The 26,981-nt window shown below is 38.0% G+C and overlaps 1 protein-coding gene across 1 annotated transcript; it reads left to right on the top strand.

Moving 5' to 3' along the window:
* The first annotated feature begins 124 nt into the window (after positions 1–124).
* CIP2A (cellular inhibitor of PP2A) lies at positions 125–23,168 on the top strand. Its single transcript, XM_069868842.1, has 21 exons — positions 125–297; positions 939–1,086; positions 2,419–2,531; positions 3,771–3,865; positions 4,503–4,599; positions 5,028–5,150; positions 5,233–5,378; positions 6,065–6,140; positions 7,302–7,529; positions 8,003–8,162; positions 8,590–8,731; positions 9,493–9,592; positions 10,425–10,543; positions 12,187–12,379; positions 14,584–14,658; positions 14,744–14,854; positions 15,600–15,796; positions 17,432–17,545; positions 19,419–19,501; positions 19,988–20,127; positions 21,181–23,168. The coding sequence occupies exons 1-21, from the start codon at positions 196–198 to the stop codon at positions 21,349–21,351; spliced, it is 2,733 nt and encodes a 910-aa protein (XP_069724943.1). The 5' UTR covers positions 125–195; the 3' UTR covers positions 21,352–23,168.
* The last annotated feature ends 3,813 nt before the right edge of the window (positions 23,169–26,981 follow it).

Below are 26,981 nucleotides of genomic sequence, written 5' to 3'. Positions count from 1 at the left end.
GGGCCGCCCCCCCCCTTTTCGTTCCGCCCTGAACCAAGATGGCGGCAGCGTCGCCTCCCGTCATGCCCGGCGGCGGCGCCTAGCGCTGCCCCTGAGTGGGCGCGGGCGCCAAGATGGCGGCGGCGGCGGGAAATACGAGTTTGCGGTGAAGCGCGGGGCGGCCGAGCCGCGGGGAGGAAGGGGAGCTGAGGCGATATGGACGCTTCGGGCTGCATGAAGTCGCTGCTCCTAGCGGCCACGCAGTACCGCGCCGCCAGGACGCCGCCCAACGCGGAGCTGCTGCAGCGCAGCCTGGAGGTGAGAGCGGGGCCGGGCCGCGGGGACCCCGGGCTCCCTCCGCGCCCCTCTCGGCGCTGCCCGCTGGGGCCAAGAGTGCCGGCAGGTGAACTCCCGAGGGCTCGTTTGGGGGGTTGAGGCAGCGAGCCTGTTGGTTATTCTTCCGAAATAAACATCTATCTTTATTGATGCTAAAACATAGGTAGGAAGTGTAACTTTCTATGAATTCTGCTCAATATCTGAAGAAATATGAAGTGTTGCTCGGCCACAATTATGAGATTAAAGGCAACAGTTGTACTGTGAATGTTGTCAGCAAGCAGAAGAAGCCCCAATGCGTTAAAAATCGTCATGATGTAAAATTTCCAAAAGTAAAGGGAACACGTACACAGAAATGGAAACCACAATATTTTTCAAATCTTTCTCTTTTTTTTTAGCAGACATGAACACAAATGTCCTGTTAAAATGGCACTTACGTTATTGGTTTCTCAAATAGGGCAAAATCTATTTAATATAGCTCTGTGCTGTGACTTCACAGAATCACTAGGTTGGAAAAGACCAACAGGATCATCAAGTCCAACCATTCCTATCAATCACTAAACTTCTGCGTTAAATGCTTTGTTTCAGTTGAATAATTGAGGTTGTTTTTCTCCTTGCATCTTCAGGTTATCTCTGGACTGAATCTTACACGACTATTTGCTTCAAACCAGATTCTACCAATTGAATGTCTCAGTTGCCTAGTAGAACTCCTTGAGGACACTAATATAAACCCTTCTCTAACCTTGTCTGTGGTTACTCTTCTATCAAAGCTAGGTAAGGTTTGCATCTGAGCTTTTTATCTTGGGTCTGGGAGAGGGAATACAAGACAGGTGGTGATTCTGTGGCATGGGTGATGAACTTCTTGGAAAAAAACCTCAGGTATGAAAGATGAAGTGTTTATCATTGTAGTGGAGTGCTTAGCTGAGCTAACTGGTTGTACGTACAAGGCCAGATAAGATGTTAAATTGCCACAAGAAACAGATATGAAGTTACCACTGTGAAATGACAATGATCATGCTTGTCAGAATTTTTCCTCACTGAGAAGGGTGAGAAATTATTCTCTTTTTGGGTCTTTGATTTTTGGACCTTAAAAAGACTACAATTTTTAATGAAAAAACTTGTCTAGGCAATGCAAAGATGGGAAGAAGATGCTTTACATCAACACTTGTTGTCACCTCAGTTAAGTTCTCCCACTGGAGTGCTTGCTGGCTGGTAGTTTGGGCTCTCGAATGGCCTGGACCTGTTTGCTTCAAATTTCCCAGTTAGGAAACATGTGCTGCTGCCTCCTTATTTGTTTCTTAGGATGGATTTATTTTTTTCCATTTCACAGAAGCAGGACTTAATTATATAGGGTTTACCTACATATGTAAGTTACACGTACAGGGTAAAATCATCCCTTTGTTGCTTAGATTTTCATCATGCATGAATAGATGGTTATTTGAGACCCAAGTCCTTTATGATGACCCCTTGTTTATCTTCTCCGGCTCCTGGAGTTTTGCAGCATTTTGAACCTCCTTTTAGGTTTGTTGGGTGTTTTTAATCATTACCATAAGACTGTGTTTGCTGCTGGGGTTCTTAACTATTCTTCCCAACTTATTGGATCTGGAAAACGTTAAATTTAGGCCTCCTTGACTGATCTGTTGCCTTACCTGTCATCCTTGCTTGCTACAACTTTTCCAGGTCCCCATAAGTGGAATTGGAATTATGTATTTAATTATTACTAGGTAAGCCTACCAAGTTTTTGGTTTTAGTCCACTTGCCCAGCCATAGTGTGAAGCAAGAAACTGAGATCATTGATTTTAAGCTGTAAATCCTTTTAAGTGTAGGATTCAAGATCTGAAACAGAACTAAAACTTTGTAGGTGGGAGGTAGGCTGTTCTTTCAATGTGAAAGCGTCTTAAGGAAAGGGTTAATGTTTCCATTAACAGTAAGTTCAAAAGTAAGGTAAAGATGCAAGTGATTAAAGCTGTGATTTATTTGCTGTTATTTGGAAAAAAGACATGAGAAACAAATCAAAGACTTCGGCTTCTGCATAGATTCATAGCTAATACAGCAGTTGCTTTTGCTATTACATAGAGGATTTTGTTACTAATTCTTAAATTATAGCTTTAGATAATGAGACTAGAGAAGCTCTTCAGGATACCTGCAATCTAACCAGCGTGCTGGCAGGAGTGGTTCATCGAAGTTCTTCCAACCTTAGCGACCCAGTCTTACTACAGGTAAAAGGAACTAATGTTTGATCACATTTTGGCATCTATTGTAGAATATACATTATACAGTATGCATGCCATAACTCTTTCAAAGCTCTATAAGAAATAATGTATTGAGGAAAAGTTTATTTAAGCTGTTTATTTTTGCTGTATGAGGTTAGTATGGATTTTAACACTGCATAGAGATCTTTACATTCTCTCTTTAATCTTAATTAAAAAAGCACAACCAAACAGAAAAACCTGGTTTTGAAATTATTTTAAGAAATCATTGCTTGAGAGCTTGGAAGGCTATTTTCTAGATGAAATATTTTATTATTTCAATTAATGTTCATAACAAAAGCCTGGAGATCGTTTTGTCTAAAATGACAAGTAATTGTGAAGGAAAGAAAGGAAAGCTGTGGCTGCTACTTCTTATGGAAGGTTTGCAGGGCTTGTTTGCCTCCTTCCCTTTGGTCATTCCTATCTGCTAGTGAATGCAAGGGGACTATGCTAATGGAAGCTTACTGTTACGGGCCAAGTGCTGCAGTCTGTTAACCAGAATTTTCTTTCTTTGTTTCTTTTAAAAAAAATACAGGTTTTTTTCACACATGACTCTGAGGTTTTAGCAAGTACACACTGGCTACCTGTGGTCACGTAGAAAATGAGTTTGCTAGCAGTTCTGTTGCCCTTGATCTGTGGAAAACGAGTCAAACATTCAGTAACAGTTTGGTTCGCATATTCCTCAAAGCACTAGGAGTCCTAAAAAACTTAGGGATCCAGCTGACTTGCCAGTCAGTGGGGTAATTTTTGTTGTTACCAAACGGATGCAATTAGACTAGACTAGACTATTTCATTTGGAAGTGACCTACAACGACCAAGTTAAGATGTGTTGTTAAGGGCATTGTCTGAATGCCTTTTAAACACTGGCTTGGAGCATCAACCACCTCTCCAGGAAGCCTCTTCCAATGTTTGACTGCCCTCTTGGTAAAGAAACACTTCCTACGGTCCAGTCTAAACCTCCCATGGTGCAACTTTGAACCATTCTCAGAATCACTAGATTGGAAAAGACCCACAAGATCATAAAGTTCAACCATTCCTATCAACCACTAAACCATGCCCCTCAGCATCTCATCCATTAAGAGTCTCAAAATTGATTGAGTTGTGATGTTTTGTTATTTGTCCTTTCAGTTTTTCAGCTTTTGTAGCTTGTAATGTTCTTCAGTGAGAACATTAGGAAAGACGTATGTGAATATCTTTTTATTTCCTCAGAGTATTCAGTTGCTGCAGAGGCTAACCTACAATGTTCCAGTCTTTTGTGCTGGTGCCAATATTGATGAATTGATTTCGTTCCTAATGCATCATGTGTAAGTGTGTGCTCAGTTGTCTTTTTTTATGGGAAACATCTAGCTAAGCGTCTGAACTTTCTAAGGCCACTGGCATATTGCACTATCCTAGTCTCCAGAGTGAACTATGGCATTTTTGCTCTGGAGGTACCAGAGGTTTTACTTTGAAAATCACGTTGTTACAGGTTGTCAAAAGCAGTGATTGTGGGACTTTGGGTGTCTGAATATTCATTGATCTCTTGGGCCACCCCCAGGAACAGGGAACTAACAAAGAGAAAAGTCAGGAGAAAATTCTTGCCTATTATTAGGAGCAGGCTTATGTTAGATGAATATGAATTTTGTGCTAGTGTTCCTGCAAGGGGCCTAATAACTATTAAAAACACCTGCAATAAGGGACCTTTGATAGCACCAATCTCTCTGTCACAATTTTTACAGATGTGCTTGGTTAAAAGCTGCCCACGTGATGGGGATTACAATCTGAATTTTGCTTTACTTGGCAGAATGGTGTCTAATTAAAAAAACTAACTGAACAAAAACCCCAAAATAATTAGCCTCCCAACCACCTTTCTCCCCCCACCCCCCCCCCCAATTTCTTGTAATTAAATTTTGGATGCTTTAATAAAAACATCTTTGTTTACATTTCTGGACTCCGCTGAAGTCAATCCGCTGAAGATGAGTTAACAATACCATGTTTAGGACTCTTGGCAAACCTCTGTCGTCACAACTTATCTATTCAAACTCAGATAAAATCTTTGGTAAGAGTTTTGGAGGGTTTGTGGCATGATTCTCTGGCTTGAGGGTGAAAGAGAGTTATTTGACTCTGGGGAATTATTTTTGTCTTTCACATGCACTTTTGTGCAGCAGTAGTAACCCTGACCTGTTTATTCTCTGAAGTTGGTAGTTGTTTCTCCTGAATTGGAGAAAAATCATCTCTCTTTCTTTGAAATAATGGTGGAATTTATTCCTTGTTGTGTGGGTGATGGGTTTTTTTATTTTTCCTTATACAGGTTCAACAGAGAACTTAGTCATTAACATCAACACTAGCATTGTGCTGTAGAACACTAGAATAGATTTCCTAGGGAACAGTTATTGCTTATTTGTAAATATGTACAATTTGAAAGTTTGGTATTTTTATAGAACAGAAGAAAATTTGTAATGCCTATGTTTCTCCTTTATGCTTTAGAATAACGTGAAGAGTTTCTATCGTACCTTGATAAGTTTCCTGGCCCATAGTAGTTTGACTATGGTTGTGTTTGCACTTTCAGTATTATCAAGCCTTACTTTAAATGAAGAAGTAGGAGAAAAAGTAAGTGATACTTTGAAGTCTGTTCTATTCTTAAGTTGTAGGTAAAACTTATAGACATACTTAACTTTCTTCTTCCTTTCAGCTCTTTCATGCTCGCAATATCCATCAGACTTTTCAATTAATATTCAATATTGTTGTAAATGGAGATGGCACTCTAACAAGAAAATACTCTGTTGATCTACTCATGGATCTGCTGAAGAACCCCAAAATTGCAGATTATCTTACCAGGTATGGCTTTACTTCCTAAAAGTACAAGACATTTTTTCTAAGCTCTTGTGCAGTTCCAATGCTATTTGTATTCTGAACTAAACTTTAGAAAAAAATCCTTAGATGCTTCTAGAATATTTTTAGTTGATTATAACTGCTGTACCTGAAACAGAGGGACTATTGTGTAACTAGTGTCACATGGAAGGGTGAATCAAAATCTGTATTTTCATTATCATTTAAGGAATATTTATGAGTTGTATTCAGTAATACTTTACCTGGACAGTACCAGTAGTCAGACAACTTGATGGACAGCTATTTTGCCTTTTACTGGCCTATATTACCAAGAAGGGGAATAGTGTGTTTGCAGTCGTAGTAATTTTGCTGGAGGGCATCACAGAGTAGGTCTGTGGAGAGCTTGACTAGTTTGTTCTGCAAATACAGCTAGCAGAATTTAGTTGCTGAGTTTCAATCTAAGTCAAGCAGTAATAGTAACTCAAAAATCTTCGCTTATTTTAAGGAGTTTACCTTCATTTTTAGAATATTTTTAAAGCTTAATCTATGTTACGGAAAAATTACATTATCAAAACTATCACTGCACTTGAAATGTTTGGGATTAAGGAGGAGAATAGGGCACTTGTATTCAACACTCTGTATAAATGTCTCTGAAATTCTAATTTTTTTTTTTTTCTCCTCTGTGTGTGCTGTAGATATCAGCACTTTACCTCATGCCTTGGTCAAGTATTAGATCTTCTTCATGGACAGGATCCCGATTCATCGTCTAAGGTATTTATACTTTTTCAGTTTAAGGCTAAGAGGGTACAGCTCCTAATCTAGTTCCACTTCTGTAGTCATAAGTAGGTTGCTTGTCTACAAGGGTTGATAATGAAATACACTGACTTAAGAGTCTTAAGTGACCTGTGGTAATCACCAAGTTTATATTTTTGAGTTGTTCAAAGCCTGTCAGGTTGAATTTGTAATGGTTGGGGTTTTTTTCCCAGGTTATGTATGTTTGCTTTCAGGTAACAGACATAAAGGAAAAAAGCTAACATTATCACCTTTTGTGCTTTAGGTAATAAAGAAGTTTGGGGGTCTACCAGAAATGCAGTGTGTACCCCACTTCATTGTATAAAACTTGAATTAATGCTGCTCAGGCTTTGAACTGATGATTAGGGAGCCAAAAGGGTTAGGGATAAATTCTTTCATAGTAGCTGAACAAAGCAATGCCACATTCAGCGAAGCAGTTAACTTGCATTTAGCTTTGTCTCACTAATACCTTATGTAAATGAAACTTTGCCTATTGGTTTCTAAAGGCTAAAATAGGAAATGATGTGAAAATATTTGGGCTAAATACATCTGTGAAATTAATCCTAAACTTTGGTTATGAGTGCATTTCACATTGTAACAAATGATAAATGCTAATATTTTTGTGTATGTGATTTTGTTGTTATTTATTGGTTTTATTTAGAAAGACTTTCATAGAATCATAGAATAAGCAGGTTGGAAGAGACCCACCGGATCATCGAGTCCAACCATTCCTATCAAACACTAAACCATGCCCCTTAGCACCTTTGACAAGGAGCTTTTTGGCTATGCACATGTGCATCCATTCATGTTGCAGAATATTTTCCTTTCCATAGCTTTCTTCATTCTGAGTGTATAGACATTTCTACTGCTTGTTAGATCGCCAACCAGCAGTCATGCTTTTTAAAAAAGAAGGGATAGCAATACACTGAGTACTGTCACCAAGCTTTCACCAGTCTAATGAACTGTATTTCTGCTGCTGCCTTGGCTTTAAGGAAGGAAAACTATTCTTCAAAAGACTTTGAAGTGCTAAAAGGAGTTGAACAGAACTACAGTATCTCTTAAGACTTGTATAATGAGACTTGCAATTCTGGTATAAGTACTTGACTGAAAAGCATTTGAACTCTCATTCACTTCACACAGATCTTAGAACTGCTGCTTGCCTTCTGTTCTGTGATACAACTGCGTCATACCCTGCGGCAGGCAATACTGGAACCGTCTGGCTTGCCAATCTCTGGAAATACCAGATTTGTGACTTGCTCAAAGAATTTTGAACCTTCTGTTGCATTGGTGCACTTGTCAAACCAACCCCTGGAAGGCTCTGAAGACTGTTCAGTTCTAGCTTTGCAACTATTCAAAGAGATTTTTGAGGTATCGAGTTTAACTGAGTTTAAACATCATCTTAGCAGCTATATTTTTAATTGATTTTTAAACAACTACTAGCATTTTACTTGAAAAATAGCATGTACAAATGTACCTGAAATAACATTCTTCCTTTTCTAGAAGGAAACCAACTTTATTTCAAAGACATACTGTATTTTAGACATATGCCTGCATTGACACTTAAGTGGAAGATACAGTAGTTCATGAAGTCATGAGGTACAGGCAAAGCTTCCAACGAATTGCTTTCTAGGACTTGTAGAAGTGAGGAAGTTTATTCTGCTTCTGTGCTCTCTTGTTAAACTTCCTTCTCCAGTATGATACTGATCTGCATTCTTAAACCTGAAATGGCAGAGGCTGGGGAAAGCTGGAAGACAGGTTTTTGGAGGAAGGGTTAGAGTAGGCTTGTCTTCCTTATTTTGTAGTTTTGAATATTGACATAATATAAAACATATTTATTACAGGATGTTATTAATACTGGGAACAGCGCCTCAGCTGAACACTTTGTGGATCTTTTGCTGCCTGTTCTTCTTGATCATCTTCAGATGCCAGAACAGATTGTGGATGAGCTATTAGTGAAGAAAAAGTGTGAAAGAATGGCCAAGGCTATTAATGTCCTGACAAATATCCTTTTTATGTGCCTATTGGCAGTCAAGTTATTACTCCTCCAAGTAAGGAGGATGTGACTGCAGGACATAGTCCTGCATATAAGCTCAGTTCTGTGAACAAGTCTCTTCGCTAATGTGTTCCTAGGGAACTAGTTCTTGTATTGGGGACTGATTGTTCACTGCCTTTTGTTCATCATCTTTCTTTATGCCACTCATTTTATTGTAGTTTCCTTTAACTGTCTGTTTGCAAGTAAGTGTGTGTTTTAATTGAAAACTGGTGCTTACTTGACTTAGTAGTTTATGTAGTTGGGTTTTAAAAACATTTTTGGAAGCTCTTGTGCTTTGATTCACTGACTTTTATGTCCTTTATAATTGGAAAATGTCGCCTTTGGATACCAGTACCTAAGCATAGGTGTATTAAGTTTATTCTTAACTCGGTCTACTGCTCTGTAGAGATGACAAACTGAAAATGCATGCTTCGAAGGTACTGACTGCCAGCCATTGTACATCTCTAATAGAACACCAGTTTATCTATAGTGGGATTGATACTGGTTTCGGGACAAAAGTGGTGGACTCTAAAATGTGGTGAGCACAGAAATTTATCTAAAATCTAATTGTTGTGATGTTGTTCCAATGGAAAATATATTGTAATTGAAAGTATCATTTAAATGCATGTAAATCAATACTATTTTAAACCAAACTTTGTATTTTTGTGGCAACAGGAAGTAATGTTGCTGGTCAGTTCAATAAGTAAAACCTAGCATAAACATTAAGATATTGTTTTCGGCATAAGCTGGAGATCCACTTGTGTGGAATAATGACCTTAAACCTCATGCAGTAATTCAAACTTATCCAAGTGAAGCTTACTAGAAATGCTCCTGGCACCTAGTTTTTCGTTTTGATTTTACACAACCAGAGTTCAGAATCATCAAGTGCTTCAATGGGAGGGGCAGGGAATTATTGCATTCAGAATTGAATATATATTCCTTCAGCTCGGTGTCATTAACTCGGCTGTAGATATAACTAAGAGTTATACGGCCAAAAACACAGTGGCATATAATTGGACCTACGATTAAATCCTCCTCGCTTTCAACTTGAAGTTGCTTTTTGGTCTTCAGTGTTGCCATCCTTGGCATGCTGAAGTAGCTTAGCATCATGACCAAGGAACTCAGTGATCTCTCTTGGTGTTAGCATTGTTGCCTTGCTCGACATATAAAATTAATTTGTGAAGGTATTTATTCACTTTTTTAAACTGAACAAATTTATGTATCAGGGCTGATTTGACAAATCTTACTCTGCTTATATTTTTTTCTCTCACTTTGCTTTTCTACTTGTATGTTTGAAAGCAAACTTGCTGCTGATATTATTTTGAAAACACTTGATCTTATGAGCAGACTGAAGCAGGATGTGCCTGGTATGGAGGTCAGCTTCTATAAAATTTTACAGGTATGATTTTAAAATGTCTTATGAAGTATATCTGTGAAGGAAAGTGATTGCATTATAGTAGTTTTAGTTCTGGATGTTTTCCATGCTTATATCTGAAGTGATAGAACTTCCAGGAAAATATAATCCACTGGACACAGTTCTAAAAAGTTGTTTCATTGTTAATTCTTCTAAAACAAGAACAGTTTCCTTTTACTCCAGTCATTTATTTCAGTAATGCATACTTCAGTTGCCTGCTAAGAATTATCCTTTTAAGACTGTATTAGGACTGCGGTTTTATTAAAGGTAGCAAACTAGAAAAAGTTATCACGACCATATAATTATTTCTTGGGTTGGTTACTATGAAATATGTGCATCTGATTTGTGACTCTGCATAGTCAAAACAATTTCTAGTAACTATCGGTCAGGTGATACCTTAACAGTTTACTTTGTAGATGGAAAAGTAATCCACATAGTCAAATACTTGGTGCTGGTTTGGAGGGTTTCAACAGTAGGAATTGTGTGATGTAATGGGTAGCGATGAGAGTTTCTCAGTCCTCAGGAAGTCCTTGTAAAACTTAAGCTTGTGACTCTTTTTGGTAGAAGTCAAGCACTGGAAAACTTGAAGGAATCAAGTAGTCTCTTTCCTTTTTGCATTGGCTTTAATGAGAAAACACGTTTCTAAATACTCTGAAGTGTGAACTGTTTATGAAATTGCTTCTCTTCCACTGATTTGAGGTTCAGAAATTTAGAAGAACAATCTTTAAGGAGGTAGTCTTGATATTGTGATATCTGTGTGCCTTTTTTGTTGCAGACTGTTACATCTTGTTTTGACCAAAGTAGTTTCTTTTTTTAGGATCAACGCTTGATTACTCCTATGACGTTTGCTTTAACATCAGACTGCAGAGAGCAAGTTCAAGCAGGACTTGGAATACTGTTTGAGGCTGCACATTTACCAGATTTTCCTGCCATAGTGTAAGTTTATTTTTGTGGTAGTCTGGTAGGATTTGACATTTTTATGAGCTTAGTGATATTCCTGGTTCTTGACGTGTTACTTTCAGTTCATCAGAGACAGAAACAGTAGAAAAACTGTCTTGTTTCTTCATCTGCAGTTAAGAGACAGTTGTAATCTTGGAAGCCAGAGGAAGTAGATCAAGTGCTGATGGTATTCAATATCAGGCCCTAGAGAAGAGCACAGTAGCGACTGACTTCTGACCCTTAGGGTTCATTTGTCTAAAGTCTGTTCTTGAAACTTTCTACTTGGAGTATGTCTAATATTCTGTCAGATTTCTCTCTACTGTTTGTCACACATGTCACTCTTGAGCTTCTACCACTTTGCTTACCCTTTTGCGATAACTTCCAAGAAAGAACAAAATAGGATAAGACGCAGGAAAGTGGCAGTTCAGTTTTTATTTAAGGTGTTATAAACAGGGGAATGGAGCCAGGGTCTTCTGAGTGGTTTCCAATGACAGAACAAGAGGTAAGCACAAGCTTGAAATATAAGGAGAAAAACAATTTTTTATTTTCTTTAAATAAGGGAAAAAAAACTTTTACTGTAAGGGGAATCAAATGCTAGAAAAGGCTACTCAGAGAAGTTGTGGAGTTTTCATCCTTTGAGATAGTCAAAACTACTGGATGTACTCATGGGCATCCTGCTTAGAGCAGGATAGTTGAACTAGACTATCCATAGAGGTCACTTTCAACCTCAACTATTCTACAATTGCATGATTTTGTGGATATAGGAAACATTTTTATAACAGCTGGCAACAAATGCTCTGGCTGGAAGAATGAAGGATCTGTACAATCCAATATGCCTGCAGTTGTACACTGACAAACAGTGTATCCATAAATGCAACTTAAAAATAGGCTCTGCTCACTTCAGAAGCAATTGAGACAGTACTTGAAGTGGTTGGGGTAATGTAGTAACTGAGAGATTTGTTGAGAAGAAAAGATGGGGGGTTTTTTTGCCTCAAAAATCAGCTCTTTTGACTTCTCATTCTCTGATTTGTAATATGTCATTAGTAGCTGCCTTGAAAATAATCACAAGTTACATACTGGTGCTGGAATACAGGTACTGTAATTACTTAGGTCTGAGTTTTTGTGTTCTCTTCCCTGTACGAATTTTAACTGTGCTTTTATCGGCATTGTTAAATTTTGGTTAAATCTTAGAAAATTAAATGTGCTCTATTCAATACATTATTGTAAAATAGCATCACAGACAAGGAAAAACATAGGTTTATTGCTAGCGTTCTGCCTTTTTGTGATTCAATTGTCTTATATTTATACCTAATAAAAAATCCTTACTGAATACCATCTCAGTCTTCCTACTAATAAACAGTGGCCTAATAATTAAGCTGAATAATGACATGTGAAACAACCTGTTTCTGTTGTTGCTAAAGGCTAGGCATGACAGGCTTTCTTTTGTTTCATGCTTTCTGTATCTGGATAGTTTGGGGATGTGTCTGATGCTATGTCTTAATGTTGTGTGATAATAGAAATATGGCTGTTCCAAGTAGTCTGTTATCAATGCAAGAGAAATTAAACAGGTTATGACATTATTCTTGTCTTCAATCCTTGCAAAGGTGTTTGTTTCATTAATGGCCTTAATGTTTATGCAGGCTTGGTGAAAGCATTGCAGCAAATAATGCTTACAGACAACAAGAAACGAAGCACGCATCAAAAAGAATTCAAATGCAGTCACCCATGACCAATGTTACTTCGGTGAGGTGTTCTTCATTACATCCTTCAAGTGGTGAATCTTCAACTTCAAATATTCAAGAGCTAATACAAAAACTTCATTCTGGACTACAGGTTAGTGGAATTTATATACCATTGTCAAATATAATATGTGACACTTTTTACTGGGAGGTGCAGGGTGGAAGTTACTATGCAAGTGTGAGGCTATAGCACATGTATCAGTTCAGTTTAGAATACCTATTTAGAATGTGCTCCTTTTACTGAGCTCCTTAGCAGTATTCAGCGACACTTTAAGATATCTCAGTAGCTGGGCTACTTGCTCAGATCCCTTTCTCTAATGGGGTTGCCCACGCTCTTCTAGCTGTCAGATGTGGAGGCAGGTGTCAGATATAGTCACAACTGCCTTGATTTGCTGGGATGCATAGAAGTAGCCTCTTCCCTCTGCTTCCTAAGAAATAGTCTGTGATAAAATAGAGAGGATATGCTGCTTTATAAGAGTATGATGCATCTCTTGTATGCCTAAACAGGCATACGAACAGTTTTCTTGCCTGAGGCTGACACTCTAGTGTTTGCAGTTCAATTTTTGTGGCCTTCTTGGAAAGGCACCGTTATTACTTCAGAAGGAAGTTTTTGGAGCATGCTGTCTGATACTAAATGTATTTCCTCCTTCTCCTTTCTGTTCAAAGCAAGTTAGTTGCTTTGCAGCTGCTTTAGACTGAGTGATGGATTGCTGCTGCTGTTTTCTTTTGGCTTAAAAGCATGGTATGCAAATCGGTAAAATGAACAGAAAGTGCCTGATAACAGCTTGATATCTGTACCAGTGGCATTGCCTCCAGCCTTGGCTTTGCAGCCCCCCTCTCTTTGTTGTAACTGATAAGAACGAAACTCAAGCTACCAGTTCCTGTCAGCTGCTGCAATAATAGTGGAAAAGGTCAAGTGAGTCTTCATGGGCTTACTTTGTACTCTGCCACTGGATGCTCCCATAGATCATGCTTTTCAGGACTGCATGTGAGAGTCTAGGTGTGCTGCTGTGCATATGTTAGGATAAGTCAAAGCAGCCATAGGTGCCAAACAGCACTAATGCTGTGGCTTCCAGTGATGTGACAGATTATAAAGCTGCCTCAGTTTTTGAGGGGAGAATGTTGCTGATGAATTGTTCAGTGACTCTTTTCTTAGACTTGCTAATTGGTAGAGCTTTCCTTTAAAAGTCAATGCACACTTTCACTTGAAATATCCAGTACTTCATCTCTGTGTGTGTTCTGTATGTTGTGTAAAATCATAAGTGAGAAAACACTTCTAATGGTTATTACCGTGCAGAGAGAGTGAAAGGAACTTACCAAAGCTTTTCTTATAGTAATAATATCTAAAAGAACAGAGATGGACATTGTACTGAGGACTCCAGAGCTGGACACAGTACTCCAGGTGGGGTCTCACAAGAGCAGAGTGAAGGGAGAGAATCACTTCCCTCAACCTGCTGACCATGCATCTTTTGATGCAGCCCAGGTCACAGTTGGCTGCCTGGGCTGTGAGTGCACACTGCCAGCTTTCACCCAGCTTTTCATCCCTCAGAACCCCCAAGTCCCTCTCTGCAGGGCTGCTCTCAATCCCTTCATCCTCCAGCATCCAGGTGCAGGACATTGCACTTGACCTTTTTGAAACTCATGAGATTCGCATAGGCCCACTTTTCTCAAGCTTGTCAAGGGTCCTCTGGATGGCAGCCCATCCCTCAGGCAAGTCAGCTGCACCACTCGGTGTCCTCTGCAAATAAACATTTAGGACTTGTGCCATATCTGGTAAATAAACGGATCTGGTAAGTTAATGAATTAACACAGTAAGCTTTATTCTGTATAGTATCCTTTCAGAATAACTTCCCTGGGCCTTTCCTGGTTATCTGTTTGTTGAGAAGGCTCTGGAGTATGAACAAGAATTTTTAACTATGTCCATTTTGTGCTGTAACAGGGCAAATTAACCTAACGTTAGGGCAAATTGTCTTGCGTGTCCTGTTAGGTGATTGCTAATTCTTAAGCAAAGATTAGACTAAGGGGAACTGCTCTGGAGTGGTGATGTTATCTTTTCATAGGGTTGGACTGATAGTCTTATCCAGAGGAATCCTCTTCAGCCTGAATAGTTCAATTATTTACAAACTTTCTGCAAGAGTCAGGCAGGTGCCTTTGAGCAGACAGTCTTTCACATAAGAAGAAGAACTTAAAAAGGTAGTGGACAGGTCCAGAACTCACAGAACTATTGAGCTCTTTACTTAGACAGGTAAAGTGTGCCTAAATGCAAATAAGTAGCAGTAATTGGAAGAATTTCCACAGATGAAGGAGCCAATCACTGATGTGAGGATATCTGACATAATGGATGTCTACGAGCAGAAACTGTCGGCATTAGCAGTGAGTACAACCTAATGTGTATGGGCACATTGCTGTCCTGTGACATTCAGAAAATGTTAATGACAAATGTTCTTCCTTTGTACAGTCTAAAGAAACTAGGCTGCAAGACCTTTTAGAAGCAAAGGCAGTAGCTCTGGCTCAGGCTGATAGGCTGATGGCTCAGTACCGACGTCAGAGAGCCCAGGCTGAGTCTGAGGCAAGTAGCAGGACCTTCCTTCCGGGAATCTGGGATGAGGCTGAGGCGTAATTGGACGGGTAGCTTTAACTAGGGTTGCATGTATGGAAACTTCGTAATGCTTAGCTGTAAGCTATGATTGCAAGTTGCAGCAGTCTTGATTTTTTTTATCATAATCGTGTTTTCCTTTGCAGTTTTCTTTAATGCCCTTTCCTTTATAGGAAGTCAACAAAACTAACCTACTGTAGTGATTATCATTTGTTAACCGATCGTGTTAATTTAATGGTAGTAGTCTTGAAAACGAATAACGTACTGCAATTCTATATAGAATTTGCTTGTATTTGAAGAACTGTTTCCTGTTCCTTTTAATCATTTGACAAAGACAGACTTTCAAATAAAGCTTGCTTCTGTGGGGTATGTATTTGAGGTGTGCATTGAAAACTGTATAATTTCTATTCTTCAAAGGATATAGTAAAGATTGGGCTGCAGATTACTAAATCCATAACTAAGATGTACCATTTACTTTTTTTCTTCTCTCCCCCACATACTATTTATAAAGGAGAGCTAAAGGAATTTAGAGTGAATGCATTGATTTGTAGGAAATATTAAGTGATAAAAATCCATTTCTTAATGTAGCTGATGGCATTTCAGTGTTAGATCTATGATCTCAAATATGCCTGTTACAAAATGACTTGCGAAACAGAATTCCTTGTAATTGTAGGGTGTTTGGTTTTATCTTTTTTTTGGTGGGGGGGTCTTTCAAAAGGCACGAACTCTTGCTGCAGTGTTGAAGGATGCGGAACGAAAAAATGAAGAACTTAATGATTTGCTGAAAGCTCAGCAGGTAGAATCTGAAAGAGCACAGACTGATATTGAGCAGCTCTTCCAACACAACAGGAAATTGCAAACAGTTGCTGAAGAACATGAAATACTGAAAAAATCCTCTGCTGATCTTCTTCAGAGGTAAGGCACATAAGTTTTCTAAGCAAGTACTTTGTGTTCAAATAGTAATGAAACCCTTTACTGGGTTAAGCACATTAGAAGGGTAACATTACATGCTTCTTGATGTTTTTAAGGGAAAAATTATTCTCTTCCCCCCTGCCCTTCCTCTATATACTTCTTGATGAGGTTAACTTATGTCATTCAAGAAGTTGAAATGTTAAATAGAGTAAGAACTAAAGTTTTAGGTGATAAAGGTCCAGTTCATGAAGTGGTATGGACTCAGTGTAAAAGGGAGCTTGTTATCTAAGAAACAGAACTAATCATCCTTAGTTTCTGTTAATATTATACCATGGTCTCAGCTTTTTTCTTTGATCTGATATGCTGCTTTGATGATGTGCTATAAATAATCTAGAGAAGCAGTCAGTATGTATGCATGTGGTGGGAGCTTGCATCTTTGATCCCTTCTGTAGCAGCTTTGACTGAAATTAGGTAAAAGTAGGGACGAAGGAGTCACGGTGTGTGCCTCATGTGACTTATAAGCAATATTTCTTTAGGATCTTAAGCGGTAAAAGAATATGAGAAACAGAAAGCATGTAAAGACAAACTACTTATGAAAATAGGGAATGCTTGGGAAGAATAAAGGCTAAAAAGAGCTTTGACTTTTTAATTCTCATGGGTTGGTCTCATCACTAGGTGTCAGCAAGGCGAAGAAGCTGATAAACTTGAGTACAAGTTTCTTGCTTAATAATGGGAGCAGGCTTTATATTAGACAATTTTGAAGGCATACTGCCTCCAATAAGGAAGTGATTGAGTGTGGAAAAACGATATAAAACTTTTTTTGTCCATTATGGGGTTTCTTGAATAAGTATCTAGTATGGTTACTGTGGAACTGCCTCCATTTTTGGCTCGAATTGTATGTAGTCATATAATCTGTGAAAATGTATTTGACTATTTCATGTGAAATAAAACAGCCTCCATCTAGTATATAATAGTTGTAAACTATCCAAAGTAGGAATAAAATAACTTTCTGATCCCTACAGTGTGTTTTTAAAGCAAAACTTTGCTTTCTAAACAATCTGCATACTTTAAACGTACTGTTCTTTACAAACAATGAGATAAATGGCATCAGGGGAGAGAATTTTCTTTTTGGTAGGAAAGTAGGAAAACATTTACTTAGAGCATGAAATTGTACTAATTGCACATTGCGTTGTCTTCAGTATATTCAGTATTTTGACAACTGGAGGTCATGGACTGACTCAAAGGGTCCCTTAAAAGATGACTGCGAGTAGCTAATTTGTAACAGTTTGTATATGTCATATTTCTAAAGGCATCTACTTTTTGTCAGTTTCCAAGAGTTTTCTACTAGAGGGAGGTTGCTTCCTGTTTGTTGTTAATAAAGGTTATATAAGGGAACCACTGAAGCTTGGTTTGCAGTTTTTTTCTTCAAAGTATGTTCATTTAGAACAAAACACCCAAACAAACAACAAACTACCACAAAAAAAAATCCTCAGCCAATCCCCCCTACTCATGCAAAACACCTCGCTTTTAGCTTGAGTGGGATTGCACATGCAAGTATTTTTATTTGACAAAATATTAAAATAAAAGCTCTTCTAAAGCACTTGTACTCTTCAACCTTAATTCCCTAATTAATTGTAGGTATGAAACAACTGACAGACAATATCAAGATCTACAGATTACATGCAATTCACTAAATAAGGAGATGGAAACAATGAAGAAGCTAAATGAATCTCTCAAGCAACAGAATGACAGGTAAATTCAGTTCAGTCTTTTTAAACCAAATTAAACAGTGAAACTAAACAGCACTTTAGTCTCAAATTTCAATTGTGCTTTTTTCAGTTTTTCGATTGTGTTTAAGGAACATCCGAGAAGTGTAGTTACAGGAAGCAAAAGATGCTTCAGAGTTGCTTTAAATGTGTATTTCGGCTAAAAATTCGTAGTAATGACGTTGGTGGTTTGTTTGATTCTGTATTTGTTGGGGGCGGGGAAGTATACCCACCAACTTCAGTGACCATAGGAACTAAAGAGTAATGAAGACAACCCAATTCTTGGGTGCATTTGGAGGGCAGAGGAGGGTTCTTTTTGGTTGTTGTTGAATTTTTAAATGCTGTTATCACTCAAAGGCTTTCCCACATTCCCTTTTAGCCTGCAAGATTTCTTTGTAGTGTTATCAGATTAGAAAAAAACCCAACCCTACTCAACTAATACATTTTAAAATTATATTAGAAATAGTGATAACTGGTATTCTGTCTGTGGTACAGAACTTCATTCCTCAACCATAAAACTAACATTACTGATGTCTTCTTGAGGACTAATTTTTTTTTTTCCTTTTTGGTGACTTAAAATGAGGTCTGATGAACCTTTCACCAATGTAACTAAAGGAATAAAGTTCCTATTTGAGAAACTTTATTGAAGACTTATTTTTGCAGATGTCTTTAAATTATGCTCATAGGCAGGCATTCAGTTTAGAAATAAAATGCTATTCTTGGTTTTACTTGCAAAGTTCACTTTATCCTTCCAGGCTCTTGCCTTGTCAGTAATCAGAGCAGTCCAAATCACTGCCTTGAGTTCTGATTGAAATGGAAAAATTTTCATACAGATACATTAGTTAACTGCTGAATAAATTTGAAGACTTAATTTCACTGGTGCAATATGCAGTTCAGTGTAATTGGGAAGATATTCTGATAAAAAAAAAAAGCTCCCCCTTTTTAAAGGCAGGTCAGGGGGAAGCAGCAGTTACAGATACTTGAACTCCCACAAATAAAATGGAGACAATGGGAATACGCTTCCTCCGTATCTTGCTAGAGGCTGCAGCTTCCAACCTGGTTATTCTATGATTCTATGATAGTAAGTGGATAAACAAGTAAAAGCGACAGTAGATGCCATCTGCACAAAGCAAGTGGCAGATAGAATATACCTTAGAAATTAGGCTAGCTTGTAATGGAAGATGATTAGCTTTATGGAGTATGAAATGTTCAGGCTACAGCTACAATGCCAATCAATGACAGTACCTATATATGAGATGATGGTGGAAACTAAATATCATCCTAACTGGTGAGGGCTACAGCAGACCTATATATGGGCCAAGTTGATAACAAAATATTTTTTTTCTCTGAGTGTTGTGTGACAATCTGAAAGATATTCAGAATGATATTTGAAAATCTTTATGCATAGACACACTTGCATGGATAATGCCCAAAACAGGTTTTACTAATGGCATTGTCAATTCAGGAGCGTACTAAGAGCTAAAACCCCAGCATCCTCCATCACTAATGATAGTGAGTTTTTACTTGAGTTGAATAACAATTTTGGTTCTGTCATGGTATTTCACATGCTTTGTGGCTGTAATCAAAAGGAACAGTTTCTGGTGTTTAAGTTCCAGGTATGAACCTTTGCAGTAGCTTCTACCATATGTGCATGATCAAAGAAGGGAAATGACTGTTTCATGGGGGTGGGAAGGAAATAAAATCTGACTGTACTCACATCCTGCAGATTCATAGGTTTGTCGATTTGAAGCTCCTGACAGCAATTGGAAATGATACAGAAATCGTTCTAGCTTCTTGGGACAAAGAAACTATGGCATGTCTCACTTTGATCATTAAAATTTTTTTCTCCACGATTGTAGGATGGCAGCACAGTTGGTAGAAACCGAAAATCACAGAAAAGATTTGCAGCAACAGCTACAGGAGAGAGATGGCAAAATAGCAAGTAAGTCACTTTCCTAAAGGTCACTGAAACTAGAGAACTGACTGGATTAACTAAATGTTATGTGCTTTAGATAAGCAGCTATGTTTTACTAAGTAACTTGTAAATCTTGGTTAACCAGGGATATGTAATTTATCAGTTGAATGAAACAAATAGACTTTTATTTTTTTGAAAGGATATATAAACATGGTTTCCAAGACTGTATGGACTTCACTGAATCTCTGCACAGCATCGTATGTGCCTTCTGGATCGTTTTTACAGCGTGTCCATTTGGACTATTTCCTGTAGGAACTGCAAATTACAAAGAGTTTAACTTAGCTCTTCTGCAAATGATTGGAAGCAACCACTAAAACGTACCAGTAGGTGGCACTGCTCAGTAATTCAATTATTAGTAGCCATGTTGAGTCCTAAAAAATACTTGTTTCCCAGGCAATGCAGTATCTCTTCTAAGTTTGGCAGTCCATCTTTTAATGTGTTCATTTTCTTAAGCTTTGCAACAGAAAATAAAAGTTCTGGAAGAAAAACTGAAAGCTCAGCAGAAAGAAAAAACAGATATGGAACAAACAGTTGATATTCTTAGGAAGGAATTAAGTAAAACAGAACAAACAAGGAAAGAACTGAGTATCAAGGTAAGGAATTAATTGCAACTGCATTCTAGAGACTGTAATTTTAGATATCAGTATAAATGGCAGAGTTGGTAAATCAATATTTCAGTGTTAAAATGTCTAAAAAACTAGAACTCTGTAGGAAACAAGTAAATTCTCTCAGCTTTTCAGTTCTGAGTAGCAGCACTTGAATTTAAGAGAAGAGAGATCGGGCTCTAATGAGGCTGTAGGAGGTGTGGTGTATAAGTGTGTGACTTTTAGGAAAAAAATAAATCAACTGTAGTGCAATATTAAATAAGAGAATTCAGCATACTCCTCTTCAGGAGTTTTGACCACTGTAAAATGTGGATTGGCTTACTCTTTTCCTCTTTCTTGCATCCTGAATTAAGGTACATGTACTACATATGTACACACCAAAACGCACCAGATTTTGATCTCTGAGATTATAATAAAATATGTATTTTTATTTCTAAGAAGCATAGTGTCTTTTTTCAAAATGGAAGCCACTTTGGCTATACGAAGTTAACTGTGTGATGTTTAAAAACCAAAACAAAGTCCCAAAAGCTTCAGTGCAGCCTGTATGTCCTTGCCTGTAGAGTCAGAAGACAGAGATTCATTTTGCATGCAAGCTAATCAGCAATGGTAAAGTGTGCAGTCTGGTGAAGTATTTGTTCTATTTCCATTCCCTGGAAGCAAAGTCTAATCTCTCCAGGCACTATTATCCAATATATAGCAAATATTTCCCTTGTTCTCAACAAATATTTACCAGTGTGGAGCTTGAAACAAAATGTGAATGGCTTAACTATGAACATTTCTGCTTAGATAGGACAATGACAACATAATTGTTTGTGCTTTCCTGTGGAACCTAACGTTTTTAAGTGTGGCAGTAGCTGTAATCATTCATGTGCACCGAGTGTATAGCTGAGAAAGATGTTTCTGAAACAAGCTTGTAATTTTAAAACTGTGCTTTTTAATTACTTGCTTAAAATCACCACCAGTTCGCTGAGCTTCCACTGTCTTCTGTATTGTTTTCAGTTGGCAATGAAAGATATCGTAACATTTTGTTTGTTTCTGCAGGCATCTTCCCTGGAAGTACAAAAATCTCAGTTGGAAGGACGCTTGGAAGAAAAAGAAGCACTTATAAAACTACAGAAGGAAGAACTGAACAAACACTCCAATATGATTGCAATGATTCACAGTTTAAGTGGTGGCAAGTTAAGTGCAGACACAGTGAACCTCACTTTATAGGGCTCTGTTAAGGTTTTAGTATTTCCTATGTGTGTATGAATATACGTGAAGATTTTTAAACTTGAAGCTGGCATACTATCTGGCATAAAAAAATATTCAAGTAGTTTAACAATTGAGAAGAAAAAGTAGTAAGTGTGGAAGCTTTGGTCTATAAAAGCTAAGCTACTGTATAGCAAAGAGCTGTTCTGATGGCCTTAGCATAACTTTTATCATCTGTATTGGGAACTGAATGCAACTCTTGTTCGTGACTAATCTTCCTAAATATAGATGGGGAAACATAAAGCAAAACAGGAGTTGCCGTCAACTTTTTTGTCTGTATATTCTTCGTTTTTTTTCTCTGGCAAGTAGTGTGCTTCATAGGTTAAACATTTTTATCGTTTAACCTTGTTAATTTTGTCTGAATACCATTATTACTTGTGTAGTGTTGTTTCCTTATGTCTGAGGTACAAATGTGAAAATAAAATGGATTTTATCAATTAGAACATATTACATTGAAAGCTGGTTTTATCAGTGTATTGATGCCAGTGCTTCATGCAGTAAATATGTGGAGATTTAATTATAGGGAGAAACTAATTTGAGCATATAGGACACCACATCTGAATGACTTTTCAGCAAATAGCATCAATTAGGGAAAGCATGCTGAAATGAAATACATAAATGTACAAATATTTCTTAAATACTAGATAATACTTCCCTAATCTTGCAACACTTCCTTTCATTCTTTAAAAAAGATCTGCACTTTTTTGACAGTCCTAGCTGGTGTGTGCAGGCTATTGTCAGCATTCTCATTTTCTCCTGTACGCCAACAGGATTTAATATATTGTTTTACTGTTGTTCTACTCTGGTGATTTGGGGTTTTTTTAAAACTGTACTTTCATGTGAAAGACTAGTACTAGAAGTCAATGCACATTTTTGAGTGGCAGAACACTGTTCTTAGTTTACATGTGATGCGAGTTGTGTGTCTTTTAGCAGTTGGCAGAATTATTTAATTAGTATCTGTATTTTCATACAATAACCAGAGTTTGGGGTGATCTAGTATATCTTTCTCTGTAGCATTACTGCCTTTATTTGTATCTCATTGGTAATAGCTAGATTTTAAAATAGCAAGGTTCTTTGTTTTTCCAGTTATGTAATATCTATGTCTTAATTAATCTGTTCAATTCATGTGCGTACAGCCTTGTACGTTCCATTGTAATTATACAACAACAGATGAATTGTGTCAATTTTAACCTGTTCCTGAAATATATTTTTTAATAACTTAAGCACAGGTAAAACTTGTAGACATTGTTCTGGTCTCTGTGAAGACCAAGGGAATAAAAAACAAGTAATTGCTCTGTTTTCCATGTTTTATGTATTCTCTTAAGCAAGATCAATTATAGACATCACTGCCAGCTTTTTGCAAAATACATGCAGTTTTGTTGCTTTTTTTGCATAAATGTAGTTATTGCTTAAGCAGTTCACAAAAAAGTTATCAGAATTGCCGAGATGATGGGTTTTCTTAGTTTTGCAAACTCTATTGGGAAAGAACCTCATTAACCATAAAGTTTTACTTCACTCTAATGAGTTAAGAATTTTGAGTGTCAAAGTAAATTTGCAGATGTGGGTTCATTTCTGTTTAAATCTTCTGGTTGTGGGGAAAGGGTAAGTAAATGTGGTTTACTCCCTTCCTGCCAGAAACTGCTCGTGTAAAGAAATTCAAGTAGGGAATGTCAGGTGTGTTACTAATTAAACTGTTAAATGCTGGTTTGACTTTGTTTTCAAATTGGGGGGAGGGGCATGCCAAAAAAGTCAAGCCGCCCTCCAGAATAAAGTTATGCAGTAATAAGATTTGTGTCCCCAGAAAGTGGAAAATGTATCTTTGGAGTTTACATGATAGAATCTACATAATAAGCATGGTGTTATGAATGTTGATTGGGGTTCTTTTTCCCCTTGGAAAAATGTGCTGCTTCAATAGGCTGTACTAAGCCAAGTGTTGCTGAACTCTGGGTTGCATAGCAAATAAATATATGGACACATCAAGCTACTTTCACAGCATATCTGCATTCTTTCCTGGTAGTGTTTTTCCGACTGGTAATGAATAGTGGCTAATGGAACTAGCAAATAAATTGTTGTCTCATTTAAAATTTTGTTCAAAACATGTAGCCCTTTTCACTGGAGAAAACCCTGCAGATTTTTGCACTTAACTCATGCAGAGAAATAGCTGTGTTCTGGGGTTTTGCTTCTAGGTGTCTTGATATTATCAGTGTTGAAAATAGTTCCGTAATGAGGTTCCCTGTGCGCTTCTAATACTCTTGCTGCATGCTGTATCTAATGCTGTTGGACTTTTTTTTTTTTTTTCTTTTCTTTCCCCACAGGCTCCCTCATTTAGTGCAGAGAGTAGCTGGCACCAGCACAACAAATAGAGTCGATTTTTAATTATCTGTGTGTTATGTCAGGTTGTCAGTTTTACAAGTGCAGAGGCTCTTGAGCTGTCTGAGTTCCAAGCAGCCTCACATCTCAATATCAGGCACTCTAGTTCTTATCTGAAAGTAGCTGCCTTTTATTCTATGTTATCTGGAGAACATTTTCCACTCAGCATGTGGTTCTATATAGATTTGTACACTATTTCAGACCTGCTGTAAAAACAGGTTTTCTTTTTCTGTAGCGTGTGTTTTGTGTGTTCTCATTCTTTTTTACTGTACTTTTTTGGGAAAATGTGATATTAAGCAGTTTGGAGTTCACGCTCTTTATCTGTTATACGTTGTCTTCATCTTACCATTCCCCTTCTCTTTGGTCTCAGTTCTACATTCTTTATTCTTTTTCTACTTCCCTGTTAGTGGTTTATTTTAGGCTTCCACTTTCCCCTATTTCTCCATCTCTACACCTCTCTTTCAACGCTGATTCCAAGTGACAGTGCCTACCGCTTGCTTTTCTCTAGTGAAATCTCAGTCTTGTGTTAAAGTCAGGAAACTTTTCTTGTGGATACCACCAGTGGAGTCTTTCCCACCTCTGGGATAAAACAGGCTGTGGAATTAAACTCTGACTTTCAAATGAAGTGCCATCTATCATCCTTCCCTGCGCAGAAGATAGAACATGAAGCATTTCCTGAACCAGCTCCCATGCTGTCGTTGTCCTCCCCCTACGCTTGTCTCTTTTATAAACAAGACAGAGCATTCTTTTTATTATTTATTAATATGGTAAAAATATATGTGCTATGGTATTTGTGCTAGCACATGCAAATTGCTGTAGGCAAAACCTCCTTTCCTCCCAGGCTTGTGAAAATTCGGGAGGACTTTTTGTAACTTCAGGGTGAAGTTAATGGCCTGCACAAATGGTAGGAATTCTGAGCTTTACAAACTGCAAAGTCTGGCCTTGTTGTAGAAAGTGATCCTTAGTGTAGGTGCTGGTAAGTAAGCCAGTATAGAACAGGCAATATAATGAATAGCTGATATGACCTTTGATAGAACTTTTTTAGGAATTAGTACTGATTGTAAATGGGAGGATTTACGTAGCGGTGATGTAAACAATATAGAATTCAGAGGAAAACAATCTGAAAAAAACCACTTATGCTTCAGATTCAGCAGTGCTGAAAGTGTTAAATACTGGTCAGGATTTCTGTCTTGCTTATGCATACAATTTCCAAGATTCAGTGCTGTGTGTCTAGTTCTCCAGGAATTCTCTAGCAGTGCACCTTCCTGAAATAAGTGCAGATTGAAAATGGGACAAACTCCACTGCAATTGTCACCCACCTTTATAGGTTTGGTTTTAGCATTCTTGTTAAAAGGTAAGGAGAGGTTCTCTTCTCCTTTTTCTTAGTTTGTTAGTAGCTGAAGATGAAGTATTTTCAAGCAAATACTTATTTCTCTAAAAACTTCCAACCTTGCAGAGTTGGTTTATGTATTAAATAAACTTCTCCAAGCATTCCCATCTGATTACTTTTGAAATCTTCAGATTTGTTCACTCTCTGGAACAGGCTTCCTTTCCAACTCTTCTTCAACAATTTCCTTTCTGCACTATGATGAAATTGGGAACAGTCTGCTTGCTTTCTATCCCCTGTGACAGGTCCACCTCTCTCTACCCTAGTCTGATCTAAACTAGCTACTTTCCTAGGAGTTACCTAGAAATGAGGAATAACTAGTTGGACTTAACCATGCCACACTGAAAACTGCATAGCTGTTGATGTAAATATCCTGGTAATCCTGGACCACGCCTGAAAACCAGGCCAAGGTGCTTCCTCACCTCCTGAATGAAAGTTTGGGTTCTGGTAACTGCTGGAAAAAATGGATAACTTTATTGTGGAGGGCATCCATTTCAGAACAGAAATAACAAGGCAGCATGTACCTCATGTTTATGGCCAGCTTCTGCTTGAATCTGCTGTGCCCGAGGTTCTCATAGTTGCAACATGTTAAACTCTTCCAAAGGAACAAGCTTGTGTCCCTTTTGACGTGTTGCTCTTTGACCTGGGATTAATTGATGGTCTTGGCTGAAAAGCTGGTGGTCAGCTGGAATACCTTGTCTTAATATGAATGATTCTTGTAAAGAGTAGTTGTAAGAATCCATGCATGTGTTTCATGCTCAGCATTAGTGTCATGGATGTGATTCAAAGCTCTCCATGTCTGCCCTTATGCCTGCATTTCTTTCTAACTGAAGTGTAAATGCAAGTTTGAGTCTAAAAGGTGGGGATTGTTTTGACTTGGGTATTTTTTTTTGGTTGGTTGTGGGTTTTTTGTGGCTTTTGTCTGAAAATGGAAGTTTGAGAATTATGGAAGCCCCTTATATAATATGTTGCGACCATTGATGTATTTAGTGTGTCTTCCTGACCCATTGTTGTTGGGCTGTGTTGAATTTAGAGCAACAGTTGCAGCCACTTTGCTCATAACAGAGTGGGGTTTGTTGTTTTGTTGTTTTTACTGGGGATGTCTTTAGAAGTAGAAATATACAAACCTACTGGTGTATCGCTACTAAAACTTCTGTGGGGCTTGCCCTACTACTTCATCTTTCCAGGTGAATGTGTAAGAGCATCACTGTAGTCTGCGTTCTTCCTTCTGCCAGTATCTTCCCTTCTCAACAGAAGGTTTGTGGAGAAACCTAAAAAAAGGTAACAAGGTAATAAAACTAGTGGGATGGTAATTTTTTCCTTTAGCCTGTGTATTCTCAATGTTGACTGGGCAAACAAACAAAAACGATGGTGCCGGGGTAAGGAACCTGGCTGGGAGGAAATAAATCTGTGTTATCTACCACAGAACTTTCATCTTGCAGTGCAGACTCTGGCCTAGCTTGAAAAATTGACTGTATGGACAAAATTTGCTGCAGTCTAGGGAAGAAGCTTTAATGGCAAAAGGAAGTGTTCAGTCTAGTTGTATCAAACATGCATAATGTTAACCTTGAATCTAAAGCTGTTAGGCTAATAGCCCAGCCTTTGTACAACCTTGAGGAATGCAGGTATGAAAAATTAGCGTATGGGGGCAGAAAGGGAGTAGTTATGAAGTACCTTGAAGCATATTTTGGAATGGTCTGAAGTGTATTCAGTCAGTACACAGTCCCAGGCCTGAACACAGCCTACTATGCGTTTGTGTTACATAAAGCACTGGGGCACCTGAAGAAAGTAGAGAGACAAACCGAAGGACAACATACGTTGCTTGGGAGTGGAC

Source organism: Phaenicophaeus curvirostris, chromosome 1, assembly GCF_032191515.1.
Source record: "Phaenicophaeus curvirostris isolate KB17595 chromosome 1, BPBGC_Pcur_1.0, whole genome shotgun sequence".
Taxonomy (NCBI): domain Eukaryota; kingdom Metazoa; phylum Chordata; class Aves; order Cuculiformes; family Cuculidae; genus Phaenicophaeus; species Phaenicophaeus curvirostris.
The sequence above is the reverse complement of the archived record's forward strand: the minus strand, read 5'-3'. Positions and strand labels throughout refer to the sequence as shown.

Bases quoted from the DNA above. Each gene is read 5' to 3' on its own strand.
- CIP2A (XM_069868842.1), top strand. From the start codon at position 196: ATGGACGCTTCGGGCTGCATGAAGTCGCTGCTCCTAGCGGCCACGCAG. The intron at 298-938 runs GTGAGAGCGGGG...TTGCATCTTCAG, and splicing joins TGCTGCAGCGCAGCCTGGAG to GTTATCTCTGGACTGAATCT. The intron at 6,141-7,301 runs GTATTTATACTT...CACTTCACACAG, and splicing joins ATCCCGATTCATCGTCTAAG to ATCTTAGAACTGCTGCTTGC.